The 16867-nt window shown below is 39.5% G+C and overlaps 2 protein-coding genes across 2 annotated transcripts; both read right to left on the bottom strand.

Moving 5' to 3' along the window:
- Positions 1 to 857: 857 nt before the first annotated feature.
- Positions 858 to 12361, bottom strand: LOC122405703 (uncharacterized). Its single transcript, XM_043410598.1, has 9 exons — positions 12287 to 12361; positions 11944 to 12172; positions 10883 to 11008; positions 9155 to 10337; positions 7231 to 7879; positions 4050 to 6689; positions 1558 to 1684; positions 1333 to 1469; positions 858 to 1217 (listed from the first exon to the last, which is right to left on the bottom strand). The coding sequence occupies exons 1-9, from the start codon at positions 12359 to 12361 to the stop codon at positions 1002 to 1004; spliced, it is 5382 nt and encodes a 1793-aa protein (XP_043266533.1). The 3' UTR covers positions 858 to 1001.
- A 24-nt stretch (positions 12362 to 12385) lies between these two features.
- On the bottom strand, positions 12386 to 14622 carry LOC122407322 (protein ATP6V1FNB). Its single transcript, XM_043413454.1, has 2 exons — positions 14359 to 14622; positions 12386 to 12821 (listed from the first exon to the last, which is right to left on the bottom strand). Exons 1-2 carry the CDS (start codon positions 14445 to 14447, stop codon positions 12593 to 12595), a joined length of 318 nt encoding a protein of 105 aa, XP_043269389.1. The 5' UTR covers positions 14448 to 14622; the 3' UTR covers positions 12386 to 12592.
- Between the last annotated feature and the right edge of the window lie 2245 nt (positions 14623 to 16867).

The raw sequence follows: 16867 nt of genomic DNA, 5'->3' as shown, positions 1-16867 counted from the left end.
GACGTATATGAATTCCATAGTCTATTTTCCTTCACATTTAAGAAAATACATATGACTACACATGACAGTCATGAAACGAAAATAAAATAAACAAATAAAAAAAAAGGAAAAATTACAATTATATTAAAGTAATAATAATAACTCCAAAAATTAAACTCCATTTTAATCCTTCCTCACAAAGTGCGCGCCCAGGAAAAGGAAATCACTCGTCGATGAGGGATACGGTGATCGATCGAAGAGACAAGAAATGGAGCATAGTCAGCTATCCTTCCAGACGAACGGCCCAAAAAGAAAGAAGGAACAAGCAAGACAGATAAAAGAGAACGACAAGGAAAAACAGATGCACACAAAAAGGTTGGTCGAAATAATCAAGAGACTCGGTAGAGTCTCGGGACAAGTACATTGACAGCCCTGTCGTCTGCTGGCCCGAGGCTCTCGCCGAGACTACATTATCTCTCGGTGGTGGGGGTAAAATTGACGTGTCATTTTCTTGAATTACGAAACTCAGGAGTTATGTCGCAACTTGAAAATTGAACTTTCAGCTAATTAAGAAATTCTCTTTCGATTGCGCCCAAAATCAGCACGATCGGTGACGTAATTGCTGAGAAAAACTTTGCACGGGCTCAAGATTATGCAAAAATGACTAACACATGGCCGATTCGATGTATAATCTAATTATTATGAACAATTATTTTCCAAATTCCTGAAAATTATACCGTGATCCTCCGTTGGAGGGATCACAACGAAGTGATGTCACAATCACAGTGACTCTCCAACGGAGGGTCGCTTTTTTTACAAATTTGACGAAAGAGGGTCCCCTGGAAAGTCGGGGACCGCTGACAGGGTAATAAAAAATGTATCTTGAAATCTTGGGACTTTACTGCTGAATCGGAAATGTAACGTTGGTTGTTAAAGTACAAATCGCCGTATAATAATTCATTACAAAAAACGAGGATTATGGACATCAAATTGATTAAGGGGAATTTTCACACGACGTGTATTCAAGCACCAGCCTCCGAGCTTTCAGCTTCTTCCGAATTGGTCCATGGTCGGAATACGAATCCGTCTGACTCTTTGCTGGGCTGATACGTAAAGAATGCTTTTTTGAATCCAGTCCCAGGGAATTTTCCAAATTCCATTAAACTCCACAGTGTGCGGGAATGGAGAACTCGTGCCTTGCGAAGCTGACTGTAGAACTGTGCAATTTTCATTTGAGCCTGTAAGCGAATCGCACAACGATGTCGTCAAATCCAATTTTCGAATCGATCGATTTATGAACAAACTGTCTTAGAAAAAAAACTAAATTCCGAAAAAATGCATATAAAAACTCACTTCTCGTTTGACCACAGCAGCTTGGTCGTAAGTCAATTTCTTCGGGCCCTTTTTCAGGATACTGAGCTCAGGAGCTTTCATTTTTTTTGGCTTTTGTACCGATTCCCATACCTTGAGGCTGTGTTCCATCAGATTTTCTGTAAATCCACAAAATCAATCGGCATTTAAAGTTTAAAAGGGTCTGTCAATGGGCACACTAAAATCATCAATAAGAAATTAAATAACTTCTTTCGTCCGCACAACAACCGAATCCTTTCCTGTACATGATCCAGTATTGCAACTGCGGCATCAAATGACAAGCTGGTAACTTCGCGAAGAGGAAACCTTCTTTGGCCATTTTTTCGAGTTCGGCCTGTGGCGAATGAAAATATTCCGTTCGTTTAATCTTTTTTTTGCACACACCTTTGCCAAAAATGTTTAATCGCTTCTCAATAGAAAATCAAGTCATTTTTTCCCCGAAAATGTTTTAAAAGAAATTAACTGTAAGGAAGATCCCCCGGAAACAAAGAGAGTTAGCAGTGTCCGAGTTTTAGACGAATTGACAAAAATCTAAAAAATGTAGAATCTCCCCTTTGATTATTTTAATGGAAGAATTGAAAAATGTCGTCTGACGTTGGAAAACCGAAGTGCACAGCAGGCACAACCAGTCAATTTTTATTGTAACGAATCATTTTCACGATTTGCACGTCGAGTTTTTCGCAGGGAGAAATGAAACTACAATATCCGATTAATCGTCGTTAACCCTACACCTCATGTGCCTTTTTTCATACCCTCAACCTCATGACCGGGGTTTGAACGCACCCCAATCTTTTTCTGCTTATAAATCCGGTCCTACGATGCTAAACTGACTTTATCCTACACCATTTTCTTCGTTTTTTTATAACGAAAAGAATGATGTTCGATAAAACTAATTTCAATTGAATTTATATATAAAAAAATCCGTCGATAATCAGTCGATAATGTCGCTTGTTAGGACGGGAGCGTAGTTTGAAGTTCGCGTGGGGTGTGCTCACACCCCAGTCATGCGTTCTAGGGTTAATAATCTTTCAAGTCAAATAATTCTTGAAAAATAAAGAATACACGGAGAGAAAAAAATAGTAAGAATTACTATGCTGCCATGGTATTGGGGTTCTATATCGCCCATTGTGAAGGTTTTTATCAAAAATATTGTAATTTCCAAGTCAATTCTGAATGAAAATTTTTTAATTGCGAATTTTTCTGTGACAAAGGTTTAAGTTTGATCCTCTGCGACAGCCCCAACCAAAAGTTATGTACCGTCTGCATATTAAAAGGGTTGATAATTCGTTCGAATCGTAATCAATAACTTTGTAAAGATCCTATATACGTACTCGGTACCAGCAGATATGATACAAATATCATTTGCTTTCGTAAAATTTATTCTAAAAGTATTTTTGATCTGACATCGCGAGAGTAAACTTTTTGACGGAACTATCCGTCAAAAACTTCCCGAGACTATATCTGTCAAACTAGATGATCAATCACCTTGATTTTTTTTCACAATATCTGTGATATCCTGCTCCAGCTCCTCCTTGTTTTTTATAAACTTCCTAATTTTAGTAATAGCGGTAGAATTAATAATGTGCTGTTTGCTTATGCATGGGTCCATATGTTACGTGTTAATTGAGTCAATTTCAATTACATGTATCTTGGGTTCGGGATGGTGAAACTTGTTAAAATTTTCTAGAGGCGTTGTTCATATGTTAAACAATACGTATGCTAAGTTTAAATAGTTTCCTAATTTAAGGTGATGGAGCAATCGCTATCTCGTCACCGTGAGTGCGAGAGAGATAGCTGCAATTTTCGAAATTGAATATGTTCGACACGGTTCGATCAGTAAAAAAAAGCCCCTGTCAGCGTATTTTTGCCATCTTTCCGCGTCCGCTGACAGAGCCTTCTTTTGATTAGTCAAACGACAGCGGAGAATTTTCATTTCGAAAATTCGAGGTGAGGTTAGTCGACTGATCCATGCTCTTAACTGTCTCGTGGAGGAACCACCTTAAACTGTGCTATTTTTTCCTAACATAGTTCACCAAGTAAACGTTGTAAAATTTATGTTGACTCGATGATGAACCGGCAAGTAGAATTGTTATGCCATTTTGCTATACTTAGTACTATTATCACAATTTAAATTTACAGTTGAACATAATAAAATTTGAGGAGCTCGAACACAAGCATCGATCATACACCAAAGTGTTTAGAAATTTACTATCGTAAATAACAGAATTTCATTCGCGATTGTACGATAATATACCGGTATACATGTGTACCGATGTATTTATTTTGACATCACTCATCAATTTTCATCGAGTCGCTTCACAAAAAGTTACTATGTATGTTCCTAAGAATTAATAAATATTACCGATATTCCTACTTCTACTTCTATGGCCTACTTCTATGGCACCATAGTAGTTTTTAGTAGTGAAATTTTCTCTCCGTATAAGCAGCAGCTTCAAATGAATTTTCAGCAATTTAAATGAATGATGCGATTAATAAAAAGTGGCTAAAGACTTATCCATTTTAGGAGAAGACAGTGAGAAGCGATTTAAAAAGTTGGCCACTTCGAAAATTTCGAACAAATGTAAAATGATAATTATCACAGTAAGCGAATAACTGTATTTTGACAGTTTTTCAATAGAAATATATAATTTATATGCTATCGGTTGATACATAGAATATTTTCGTCATCCTCCGTTTACCTGCAGTAGCCGTTTGAGATCACCTCCTACTGCTTTCTTCGATGGATGATCAGCACTTATGTGATCAACGGATTTATGATCGACGTTTTCTGGTGAAGTCTTTCCAGTCGATTTGGTAACATTGTCTCCGATGTTCTGTCCGCGATCGCTTTCGGATAGACTTTTATTCAATGGGGTGCTGCTGGCTCCCATTGATTTGTAAGGGGACTGTTCTTCCACTGGATCTGTGGAATGTGGTTTTTTGAAATCAACACCTTTGTCCTTACCGCGACGAGTAAGATCTTTGCTTTTTCTGTCATCGTCTCCGTGACCTTGATCTCTGCCAGGGTCATTTCGATTTAAACTTTTCTCGGGCTCCAGTTTCTTCGTGTTGCTGCTCCTCGTGGATTTTCTGCTTTTCCGATGGGGCTGACCTTTGCCTGTTTCTCTTTTCGCTTCTCTGCGATTAGCAGATTTGCGTTTTCCATTCGATCTACTGATTCTCTCATTCGCGTCGGATCGAGCACGAAATTCGTTCAACTCTGCAGGATCTTTATCGACCTGATCATTCTGAAACAAAACATCGACCCTCGCCTCTCTTCCATCCCGAACTTTCTCTCCCCAACCTGGCTCGGACGACGGTCTCAGTTGCAAGGTTTCTACAGTGCTCGAAACTCCTTGTGAGCCTCTGAGCGTCGTCGGTGACCAATGACGATGGGGCTTAGAAGTCGTTGGGCTACGTCGGGGAATCTGTAAATTAGGTTTGCTCGGCTCCGGCGTCGTGGCCGGTGTGTGCATTCCTATCCCGGACAGGACACACTCTCCGGGTGCCATGACAAAATCCTCTTTAACGCCATCGATGCAGTATCGAGCGTCATCCTCGGTTTCTCCCAGCCCAGGAAACTCTTTAACATCCGATACAATGAGGTTCGTTTCGGTCAGCATCGGCCTCGAGATTCCTTCGACTCCACCGAACGCTTGTTTCTTGCACGACTTGAGCTTCTCTTGACGACTCAACCACTTTTTTCTCTCTTCGTCTCGCTTTACTATTTTTCTCTCGTACTTGCACTCGCAAACTGGCCTCTTGACTTGCAGCCTCTTTGGCATCGTGCAGCAACCGTACTTGGTGAATTCGACGCACCTCAACCAGCAAGGAACGTTGTCACGACAGCGGGTGTAAAATTCCAGGAGGCCTTCGTCTTCGCAGGCTTTCGACCATTTCGTGTCTTCACGATCCGACATTTTCTTCGCCGCTTCTCCGGATTTAATGTCGGTCTTCGTATCCGCTTGCTTCGACTGCCCGACTTTTGCAGCAGCGTCTTTCGTCCCTTCTTGCTTCGAAGATTTCTTCAATTTTCCACGTTTTCCTGTCCTTTTCACTTCTTCTTCTTCTCGCTTCGACGATTTTCTCGACTTTCCAGATTTTTCTACGGCTTTCGTATCTTTTGGAACCGCCACGTTTCTCACTTCTTCAGGCTCGTCGTGAGCGGGCCTCGGTTCCACGCGATGGGAATCAACAATTTTTTCTCTTCCCGTCGAACACTCGCACGGCTTAGGACCCCTCTCTTGTTTCTTCATTAGACTCGGTGGTCCGAGATATTTTTCGATGTACTTGAACTCTTCATTTTTTCTATCTCTCGTGCAGTGCTCGTAGGGTGATTCGTAAAGTTCGTATTCAGGAATGTATTCTTCACTGTTACGTGCACTGGGCTCTGGAGTTATGTAGATGAGACCGTCGATGACTCGCGAAATGATTTCGTCACGTTTGCTCTTTCCGTTTCTCGTTACTCCACTCACGTTGTAGAGCAGCACTTTTTTGGCGTTTCTGTTCTCACGACACTCGCATGGTTTGCCTCCTGGCCGGACGGGAACTCGGTCCATCGGAGCTCCTGGTTCCACCAGGTACGTTAACGTTTTTTCTGCTGGTAAAGCTCGCTCCGATTCCGTTCGCCAACCGAAAGGACCTTCGCCGGGGGAAGGCGAGTCTTCGGGTTTAGGGTTAGAAAATATTTGCCGGCCTCCGCAACAACTCGATGGTTCGCCTTCGCGCTGACATTTTCTGGGCTGTTCCTCCGGAAGCACGGCCGGCGAAGCGATCAATTTGTTGGCCATTATTTTTGAGCGATTCCATTCTTTCTTCAATCTCTTCATCTCGTGCAATCGGCTTTTTTCGTCATCGTGAGTTCTGTCCGTTTGCAGCAATTCGCTGCTCCCTTTAGGACTGCCCGGCTGCAATTCTTCCGAGCGCAAATCCAGCGTCGTGCTCTTGGATTTACTCATCGCGTTGGCCCTCACTTCGTCCTTTTCTGCCGGAGATTTTTTCCTCTTTCCAAGTCGCCCGGCTGTCTTAGCCAAACGGGAACTTTCTTTTCTGTTCCCGGGGCCGGAAGGTGTGTCTTTCGATTCAAAGGCACTGCCACTTTTGTCGACCACCGCAGAACAACCCGGATCACGATTCAGCTGCTTCTCCTCCGCCTTCGTCTCCGCAGCCCTCTGTCGTGGCGCCCGAACCCGCTTTTTCTTCTTCTCTTCCGCGTCTTCCTCATCCTCCTCTTCATCATCCTCATCTTCATCTTTTTTTGGCTTTTTTGGTATCGGATGACGAGCTCCAAACGGTGCACCGCAGATCGCTCGTCCTGGCTTATCACCGCATGGTGGACTCTGAATTTTGGGGAATTTCAGTCCGCAAATTAGACAAGCAATTAAACAAGCAACGGAAACATAATCGGAGAATTTCAAATCCACTTTTTTTCACTACGACCTCGATTCCATTTAAATAAATTTAGTGAGCAAGGAGAACGATTTCGTGGGAATTTTACACGAAGAATAATTGATAGTACTTTGTCCAATTCGGTACTGAGAATTGAAATAAGTCGATTGGCAAAACTTATAATCGAAGCTATTGAGATGATAACGTCGATTTGGAAATCTAAAAAAAAAAATAAATTTAAGAATCGACAGTTTCAACTTATCACTCGAAGCTCCGAAAATGGGTTTTTGTTGTTTCCGCGCGAGTGTCAGATCTAATCGAAAGAGTCCGATTACGAGTGATTTGCAGGGTCCAAAATGTCAGGAAAACGAGTTTTGATTCGTCGTGCGAAGGGAGGTTTTGTAAAAGAGTATAATCAAAAGACTAAACTCAAGTCAAACGTGTAATCTGAAAATATTTGAGGGAAAAATTGAGTAAACGTTCATAACGAACTTCGAGAATACGTTTCGCTTCGGCTTCTCTGCGCGCGAGTTCTTCTTCATCCGGAATATTGATAGCACCCCAAGGACCTCCGCAAACAGCCATTCCATCTTCGTCCCCGCAAGGTTGGAAGTCTGCCATGCTGTACATTCTTTTTTCTTCCGGAGGCCAAGCGTCTCGAGTAGATTTTTCTCTCTCTCGAAGTTTAGCTCGTATTTGTTCGTCAACTATTTTCTTAAAAGGATTTCTTCGGCAGGTTCTATCATTGGGATAATCTCGACAAGAGGTAGCACCGCTGGCTTCCGGGCGGTATTTTCTCCCGATGCAAATTTGGTCCTGTTTGGTCCATGGAATGTTATCGTCGCTCGTGATCTCGAGAATACCCTCGTTTATCATTTTTTCGATCGCACAGCCACACGGTGGCACATTTTTTACTGCTTTTCCAGCGATCGATTGGTCCACGATCTTTCTTGGCACGTGCTCCGTCTCCTTGGACACTCCGCTCACGTAATAATTCATTTCTCCCTTCTCGTTAATCACCCCACTGATAATCTTATTCTTTACTATTTTTTCGTATGATGGAATAATTTGCGTAAGATTTTCTGTCGATTCGGTAGGGCTCGGTGCAGGTGAATTCATCACCAATGAACCAACGACGTATCTGAAATTTTGTTCATTTTATTGATTAAATTGATTTTTATTTTTAATTAAATTATATTAAAAATTTTTTCTTTAAATTAAATTATTTATTAATATCCGAGCATTTGAGGAAAAAAGAGTTCGTTATACAAGAAGAACGGTGTGATGTCTATAAAGTTCTTTTCTCATATTTTCTGCATCACTCTTGCATCTTTTCCAACATCCACAAAAAACAATGAAAATATATACGAATTAAGCACACCAAATTACATAAAATTCATGCATGATAAAGGTCAAAAAAAATTTTGGTGCTCAAAAATGCGTTTTTTTTTTACTTACTCAATATTTTGAAGGTGTATAAGCTAAAATAACTCTGCATTTAAATTCACCGCATGAAATTACATAAAAATCATGCATGATATGGGTGAAAAAAAAATTTTTAACTTCAAAAATGCGATTATTTTACAATTTTAGTAGTTTTTCGCAATTTACTCAAAATTAGTGGGTGCAGGTACTGAACTGGCTCCGAATTCTGATTCAGCGGATCAAATTACATGAAAATCATGCATTATATAGGTCAAGAAAGATGTTCGAATACCCAAAATGCGATTATTTGAAATTTTTAGCAGTTTTTTGCAATTTACTCAAAATTGGTGTGCGCCGGTGTAATTATAAAATACTAATTAATTAATATTAATTAATTCAATTTTAATGATTAAATTTTGGTGATAAACTAATTGGCGTGAAAAATTCATCGAAAAAAATTAATTTCGAATAATCTGTTGTAATTGCCTCGTAATCGACGGTGTATCGCAGATTAAGGAGGGTGGCTAGGGACGATACAATGTTGCCATGCTAAACCATGTAAAATACATTAAAAATTTCAAAATGATAAGAATTTAATAAAATTTGGTGAACATATTCTTTAGAGTTAAATTTGACAATACAAATTTTTTAAGATTTTTCTTCTGTACAGTTATCGAGTAATTGATCACTAAAGTTCACGTGTATAAGCATAGCGTTTCCATATATATAGGTATACATTCCGGGCATAAGAAATCTGCGTAATTACTCGATAACTAAGCAGAAGAAAATTTTGAAAAAAATGGTGTCTTCGCACTTGATGTTGAAGAACATTATCACCAAATTTGATCAATTTCTTATCAATTTGACGAACGTAGCCACCCTCCTTAAATGCAATTATATCTAATATAATGAGGGATGAAAAAAAAATTCCTCAAGACTGTATGGATTTGTTTGGCATAGCTTTGGCGACTCGGTAATGTGATAAACTTACTTATTTTTTTCTCCATCAGTGACTACCGATTCAATGACCATCTGAGGAGTTTTCGTCTTATGATATTTGACGTTAGCTTTTCTAGTTTGTCTGCAGCTGCAACAAGGATCGCAGCTCGTTTCCGGTCCCATGAGTCTGAGAGTAGATTCTACGCTTTTTAATATTTTGTCAGCCTCCTTTTCAACCTTCATAAATTCTTCGTCAACATCCCGAAACCATTCTTGCCAATTGCGCGATAAATTTTCCCTGCCGCGGGGATACGATTTTTTTGATTCAACAAGATTGAGGGCTTGGAAAAAATCCTCGTCGCTGTTCTCAGGCGTCACGCAAGCGATGCCACTCGTCTCTCGAGTTATTGATAACTCCGGCGAATCTTTGTTTTCGGAAATAGCAGCGACGATCAGATGCGTTTCTTTGCCATCTTGGAGAGGCCTCTTCTCGAAATGCATTTGCTTTCGATCGTCATGGATTTCATTATCTTCCATAATCACATCGTCATCTTTAGCTTTTGCCTGAGAGGTTATCTTTGACTTCCGGGATTTCGATTTCCTATGACGCCCATTCAAATCTTTGTGCCTGTTACTTGCACGAGTTTTTCTACTCTTTCTCGGCGCCAACTCTTCTTTGGCTTCTTCGGGTTCTACGCTCTCTGCGGACAATTCATTTTTCGATTTTTTTCTAATCGATTTCTTGTTCTCTTTGCCCAAAATGGGAGAGGCCCGATGTTGGCCTGACTTTTTCCCAGAGACTTTTCTCCGTTTTCGAATTTTGCTATCAACTCTAGTTTCTCTGTTGAGTTCACTGATTTTCGGGCGCTGTTGAGATTCTAATTGTTCAGGCAAGTGTTCAACCACGTCGCGAGATTCAACGTTCTCACTCACCTCCTTTTCGGGCTCATTATCTTTTTCCTTATCAGTTAATTCACTGCGATAAGCTTCCGGCTGATCTTCGTTGCGCTCGACGTCCTCGTCACTATTTTCTATCGACTGATCTATCGCCGCATTCCTTTGCTCCGAATAGGGAATGAACGGGGGCAAAATTACCCGAGGAATTGGCAACTCCTCGCACTTCTTTTTCCAAAGGAATAATTCCTTTTTGTATATCCACTCCGGCTTCGTGGATCGAGGTTCGACGAGCGGCGAGTGCCCTTTTTCTCGGGGTTCCACGGGCGGTGGTCGCACGGCTGTGAGAATTGAAATATTATTTCAGGGCTTATCATCGTCCAAACGTAACGAAAAATCTTTCTAATCGTCCGCTTCTCATAACTTGGCATCATTTAAGATCGAAAACAAAGTTTTTTCACGATAAACTCTCGACTTTTTTCTTTTTTCTGTTAAACTTAGTGATTTTATAGATAAATGCGCTTCGTCCTGGCGAACTCAAACTGCAAACGAGAAGAAAGTAGCTTTCGAATGTTTCTGAATTTGTAGTAGAGATGAAGATTAAAAATCAACTTCATAGGCCGTACAAAAAAGCTCTAACCGTAATGAACATGCAAAGTGATGTAAAAATCGGAGTGAGTCAGGGTCAAACGTCGCGTCTACTGATGATAAACGTGTTATCAGTTTACACGTATCACGATAAACTTTGCCGAATCGGTGAAGCGTTCAATTGTTTCCAAATTTGTTTTCTCGCATCTTCAATAATGAAGCAAATAGCTCATTTTTGGAGACGACTCGTTGATCTCGCAAGTCCGATAACTTTTCGAAAAATATTTCACTTTCTCACGTTTTGGAGGTAATTTTGGAGCCACGCCCATAGGAAGCCGGCGATGCAATTCGACGACTATTTCCGGCAGTAGCAGGAAAGCTATAGCCGATAGAATAATCCTTTCGTTGCAATCGTACGTTTTTTCTGCAATAAAAAAAAATTAATGAAACGAAGAATCGAACGATTCATGAGAATCAAGTTTGCCGTTCAATGAACTTTATCCGCACAACTCTGGGGCATCAAATACTCGTCACATCTGCTTTTTTGTATGAATATTTACGTATAAACTGGGAAAAAATCCGAGGGTAAAAACCTCGCCGTTGATAAAATATGAGAGAAACGTCGATGTTTTTCTTCGGTGGCTAAAAACTTTTGTCTACGAGGCGGTATGGGAATTTTGATAACATGCATCCAGCTGACATCGAGTCAACGTAAAAGCTCGAAAGCCAATGAAGCATAAGAACTCCGATAGCCCAAATTTTCATTCCAGTTCTGATCCTCGCAGCACACATATTTTTTATCGCCCGCTCGGACGTGCCGGGTCTCCGAGACCCGATATAGTTGCGATTTATCGAACGAAGCTCTATTAATTTCTCGATTAATTTTCAAGTGAGAATAAGAGTAATGGCATGAGCTGATGACGAAATTTCTTCGAAACTCAATATGCAAGGTTTTATTCAGTGTCTCTCAGACCCGGTGAACTTCTCGAGCTCATCGTCTCTATAAATTTTGAACAACTTATCGTTGTAAAATTTGAAATTTCTAGGAAGCCGAGCATTCGTATCGGAGTTCGACTATATTCGAGGCTTTTCACGATTAGAATAAGTGTTTTTTATTATTTTTGACAAATCGTAACACTCTTTTTCACGTCTCAAAGATATCGAAAGTTTTTCACGATTTCCTTATGCAAAAGAGGACAAAATACTTTCCAATTTTGTCCAAATGAAAACAACTGTTCGTTGGAGCTCCAGTGAAAGTTCGAAAGGAATTCTACTCGCGCGAGTAATGAAAGAATTAAATTTCCAAGCACAAATGTGCACGAATGCGATGTAAAACGCAAAAAAGAAATTAATACGTACTGTAATTTTCGTCTGTAAAATATTCGCCTGTTACGATGCGATAAATCTCGGACAGAAATTTCACGGGATCGAGATCGGTGGAGCGTCTCAATTTTTTAATCTGCTGCGGAGAAATTTTGACAAAAGTAGACGTTACGCCGATATCGCCGAGTGCACGTTGCGTCCGTCCAGTGACCTTTTCGAGATGATCGACGCGTATGATGTCACCGAGGGCAAAAACGTTCTCCATCTGCGTTTTGTAAATTCGTTGATCGTATAAAGTATAAAAAATATCAACGATTACGAAATACATTTGGAAGGTGCATTTTTTATATTTTTTTGCGTTTCACGAGCGCTGATTCACCTGAGGAATTGACAAATCTTGATACCATCGGGGCATGGAAGTATTGGAAATCGCTTCGGTCGGCTCTTTCACCATTTTTCACAATTATTCCTTTTTTTTGTGTTTTTATCTCGGTCCGTTCAAGGATCGTGAACCCTCGAAGGCTTTCTAGCCTCGCTGAATACTTGAATTTTTCGTAACCCTGACATTTCTGTCGCGTTAATTTGCTACGATCGACGACGACATACCTCCTCTCAAAAATTCACTGTTTCATGTTTTTTTTGTTTTGTTTTTTTTCTTCTTCTTCTTGTTCTTTAATAGCCAATTTCAGTATGTAAGTAGATCGTTGAAATTTTTCGGATTTATCGATTGAGGACTTCGCTTCGGATCGTCGCGTTTCATGTTCACACCGTTACGTCGATAAAACCATGCGCGGATAATCGATTTTCGGCCGACTTTTGTCCCTGGCACTGGTGGATGATCACCCAGACGCCAACCGTGCAACCAATACGTGCAATCCGGAAAGTAATATCGATCTTCCGGTTTGTCTTTATACCTTGAAAACGGATTATCAGAAGGTCGAACGTTCAAGGTCCGAGAATCGGAAATCTCCACGAAAATATAACGAGAATAACCAAAAGAATTCTGAATTTTTATGTCAGCGCGAATAAATGTTTGGAAATGGTTTTTTTTGCAACAAAAATTCAATCACTTTTGTGACCGCCAAAGAATCGGTTGCTCGAAAATGTTTTTAAGGTAGTTCATGCGCGAAACGATTCTCTTAATACCGACTGATCCATCCTCTTAAGATGATGGACTGATCCATCCTCTTAAGATGATGGATCAGTCGGTAATCACAATCGTGAGTGCGAGAGAGATGGCTGCAAATTTTGAAAAGGAAATTTTTCCACATCGTTCGTCTGATCGAAAAAATAAAAATGTCATCGGATTTTTGCGATCGTGCTGCGTACGATGACATTTTTATTATTTTAATCGGACGAACGATGTCAAAGAGTTTCAATTTCAAAAATTCGAGGTGTGATTACCGACTGATCCATCATCTTAAGGATTGAACAAAATTGGTAATAAGCACTCGTATAACCTCACATTTGCTTATTTCAGCATTTTGTTTCTTCTTGGCTCGGGTCATTCCTGTCACAGCCTTCTGTCTTTTCATTAATACTTTTTTCTCGATCCATTTCCCCTTTGCGCTCTCTAATGCGATTTTTTACATAAAAAATTACAATATTTTCGACAAGGACCAATGAAATTTCGGGTTCAGTCAGTGGTGGATCCCCCATTAAATAATGGCTTGTAATTTCATTCGCCAAAATATAAGTTGAAAAAATTTATTTACAATTACTAATTAAGGAGTTTCGGTACAGGCGATACAATGTTGCCAGGCTAATCCATGCTAAAAAAATTAAAAAATTCAAAAAGTTCAAAATTTTATAAAATTTGGTGAACATATTCTTTAGTGCCAAATTTGACGACACAAATTTTTTAAGATTTTTCTTCTACACAGTTATCGAGTAATTGATCACTAAAGTTTACGTGTATAAGCATAGCGTTTCCATATACATAGGTATACATTCCGGGCATGAGAAATCTGCTTTAATGCGTAATTACTCGATAACTAAGTAGAAGAAAATTTTGAAAAAATTTGAGTTTTCGCACTTGATGTTGAAGAACATTATCACCAAATTTCATCAATTTCTTAATATTTTGACTTCTGTACTGAAACTCCTTAATAACTCTGACATTGATCTCAAGGCGTTGTATTTTTAATTAGGGAATAAAAATCGACCGGAATTAAACACCCATAAAATACGATCCTTCGGGCATGATCTGCCTTAAAATTTCTTTTTAGATGTTTCTACAATAGAAATCACATAATTTTCTATATCACGCGTTAAATTGGTGAAATTCCTAGTTGTTACGAGTCAATAAGAGACTTCGATGAAATTTGATTGCGATATTAATCGGCACTTGAGGAAAGCTGAGAAACGCGGTCTATCGCATCATTTCACCTTTCAACGAGCCTCTATTATCTTTCATTGAAATCCAATACATCGCGTACACACTCAACGTACCTTTGACGCAAATATTTATTGGTGGTTATGTAACTCGACTCTCCGGGGTTATAGAGAATTTCACGTACAGAAGGATCGACGGGCTTCATCACATCGAGATTGACAGAACCGTCCGGTTTGGGGGGTCTCCAAGCCGGAAGCGGTTGGACTATTTCGATCTGTGAAGAAAAAGATAATGAGAAATGGGCCAGGCCCGTCGAGTCTTGAGCGCACACACTTTTCCATCTTCTTCCTTTTTTCTTTTCAGTCTTTCCAATTCCTTATCTTCCCGGATAGTTTGAGCTTTGCGAATGAGCTTTTCGTCTTGCAGATTGGCCACGAGACGCTCTCGATTTTGCTCGTACCATTGGTTCCTAAACTTGTTCTCGGTTTTTGTAGTTTCATCGTTGAATAATTGATACCGGGTCGTGCCCAAACCCCGGGATTCCCGCGCCATAGTTCTAATGAATATTTAGTCGTACTGAGTTAACTCGGAATTTGAAAAGCTATTTATTCGGCCGAGAACTGCGCGTGTGACGCGTTGCCGTCTTTCAATCGAAATTCAACTAGAATTTATAGTCTTCCGTCATTTTTTTTACGTCGATATTTCTCGCTCCGAGAAATTCATTGTGACAGTGTGTTTGGATCTTTATTCATAAATATCACCAAGCCAGCAAAGAAATAAAAACGGCGAAAAACTAAACATCCCAACGCGCTTCATCGTAACACATTTTTTAAAGTTGATCATTCAGTGTGGATATTTATCAAGTGAAGGAAACAAAACTCATTTTAATAAAAATTTACGTTCCCATTATCACTGTAATCACGCGTAATGGGACTAACGATTAAATTCAAATTATGAGAGCAATAAGATGAAAACACCTTTCGAAAATGAAAGCAACGGGGCTCGCCGCAGGTACCAAACGCCGAAGGTCAAGCAACGATGTTGGGTTCAAGCTTCGAACGTCAGTGCACTTGAATCGTATTTTTTCATTGAAAACGAATTACGGGCTTGAACTTGATGAATTTATTGATTTTTATACACCGCAAAAAAAGACAGGTTGCGGTTAAAAGTTCGTGAACCGGAGCGACGAAAAGGACAGTAAATGCAGAACGATTCTGCCCTTCGATCGTTCGCCGAATTGGCCCCTTCGGCCATCCTCGCACTTTTGACACTCGATTGGTTCTTTTAATATGAGAAAAAAATATAAAAATATATTATTGGAGAAGGAGAGTAAATCCGCCGAGATGATAACTGTTTTACATTGATTGGTTAAATTCAAACAATAAAAGACAGTTATGCAGAAGTGTAAATGATAAAAATGATGAAAAATGTAAGTCTCCTCCCACTTTAAGGCGCCCCAGGGATCTTATTTTACGGGTGTTTAAATTCGATTGATTTTTATTCCCTAATTAAAAATATAGTGACTTTATATTAAAGTCAGTGTTATTAATTAGAAATTGTAAATATTTTTTTTCAACTTGTCTCACGGCGAATGAAATTACAAGCCATTGATTAATCGGGGTCCCATCACTGACTGAACCCGAAATTTCATTCGTCCTTGGCGCAAATAGTTTTTTATATAAAAAATCGCATTAGAGAGCGGAAAGGGAAAACACACCGGGAAATGGATCGAGAAAAAAGTATTAATGAAAAGACAGAAGGCTATGACGGGAATGGCCCGAGCCAAGAAGAAACAAAATGCTGAAATAAGCAAATGTGAGGCTATACGAGTGCTCATTACCAATTTCGTTCAATCTTCAACGTAATATATTTTTATTTCTAGTAAGACAATCGTCTTGAATTTTTTCCCAGACCTTCGTTATATACTTCATTGTTATTGTGTACGTTATTCATAAACTTCGTAAGAAGCGTTCATTCGTTATATGGAAAGATAAACGATTTTTTACCCATAGTCCCTATAACCCTGTGTATTTTTCTTAATATTTAACCCTTAATGTGCACACCTTTTCAGCGAGATATTTCGTGCACGTGGGGTCACTTTGACTCCAGGTCATTTTTGACTTGGAATATCTCGATAACTATGCGCTTTTCGGAATAAAAGGTTTAGTCACTTTTTGCAGTGAATTGATTCAACTTTAAGGCTGCAAAGTCGGATTTTCAAAAAAATCATTTTTCATTGTTCAAAAACGTGCTCAAAGTTGATAGTGCGCGTAAAAAGCACTTTTTCGGTTAAATCTCTCGTAAAAAATTAAATTTTGAGTTTTGAAAAAAATCCTTACAGAGTATTACAGACAAGGGCCCATGCTTTAAGGGAAAAATAGTCCACTTTGCAACCGTTCCAAAAAGTGTATTTATTTTGGAGTATGAAGCGGCTACGCTCTCTACTTTTAGAGAGGGGATAACGACTTCTTAATATTGGAGGTTTTACTTATGAGATGCTCATCTGTAAATGCTATTTATGTGAGAAAAAAATTTTGGGGTCAACCTGACCCCAGATGCACACTAAGGGTTAAACACCTTTATCTCAATAACCAATAAGACGAACCCTTTAAAATTTGACACGTG

Source organism: Venturia canescens, chromosome 2 (assembly GCF_019457755.1).
Source record: "Venturia canescens isolate UGA chromosome 2, ASM1945775v1, whole genome shotgun sequence".
NCBI lineage: Eukaryota > Metazoa > Arthropoda > Insecta > Hymenoptera > Ichneumonidae > Venturia > Venturia canescens.
Note: the sequence above shows the minus strand (reverse complement) of the source record. Positions and strands in the feature narration are given on the sequence as shown.

Bases quoted from the DNA above. Each gene is read 5' to 3' on its own strand.
- LOC122405703 (XM_043410598.1), bottom strand. From the start codon at position 12,361: ATGGTGAAAGAGCCGACCGAAGCGATTTCCAATACTTCCATGCCCCGA. The intron at 12,173-12,286 runs GTGAATCAGCGC...TACAAAACGCAG, and splicing joins AAGATTTGTCAATTCCTCAG to ATGGAGAACGTTTTTGCCCT. The intron at 11,009-11,943 runs GTACGTATTAAT...TTTTTATTGCAG, and splicing joins TTTTACAGACGAAAATTACA to AAAAAACGTACGATTGCAAC.
- LOC122407322 (XM_043413454.1), bottom strand. From the start codon at position 14,447: ATGAAGCCCGTCGATCCTTCTGTACGTGAAATTCTCTATAACCCCGGA. The intron at 12,822-14,358 runs GTACGTTGAGTG...TCCGTTTTCAAG, and splicing joins AATAAATATTTGCGTCAAAG to GTATAAAGACAAACCGGAAG.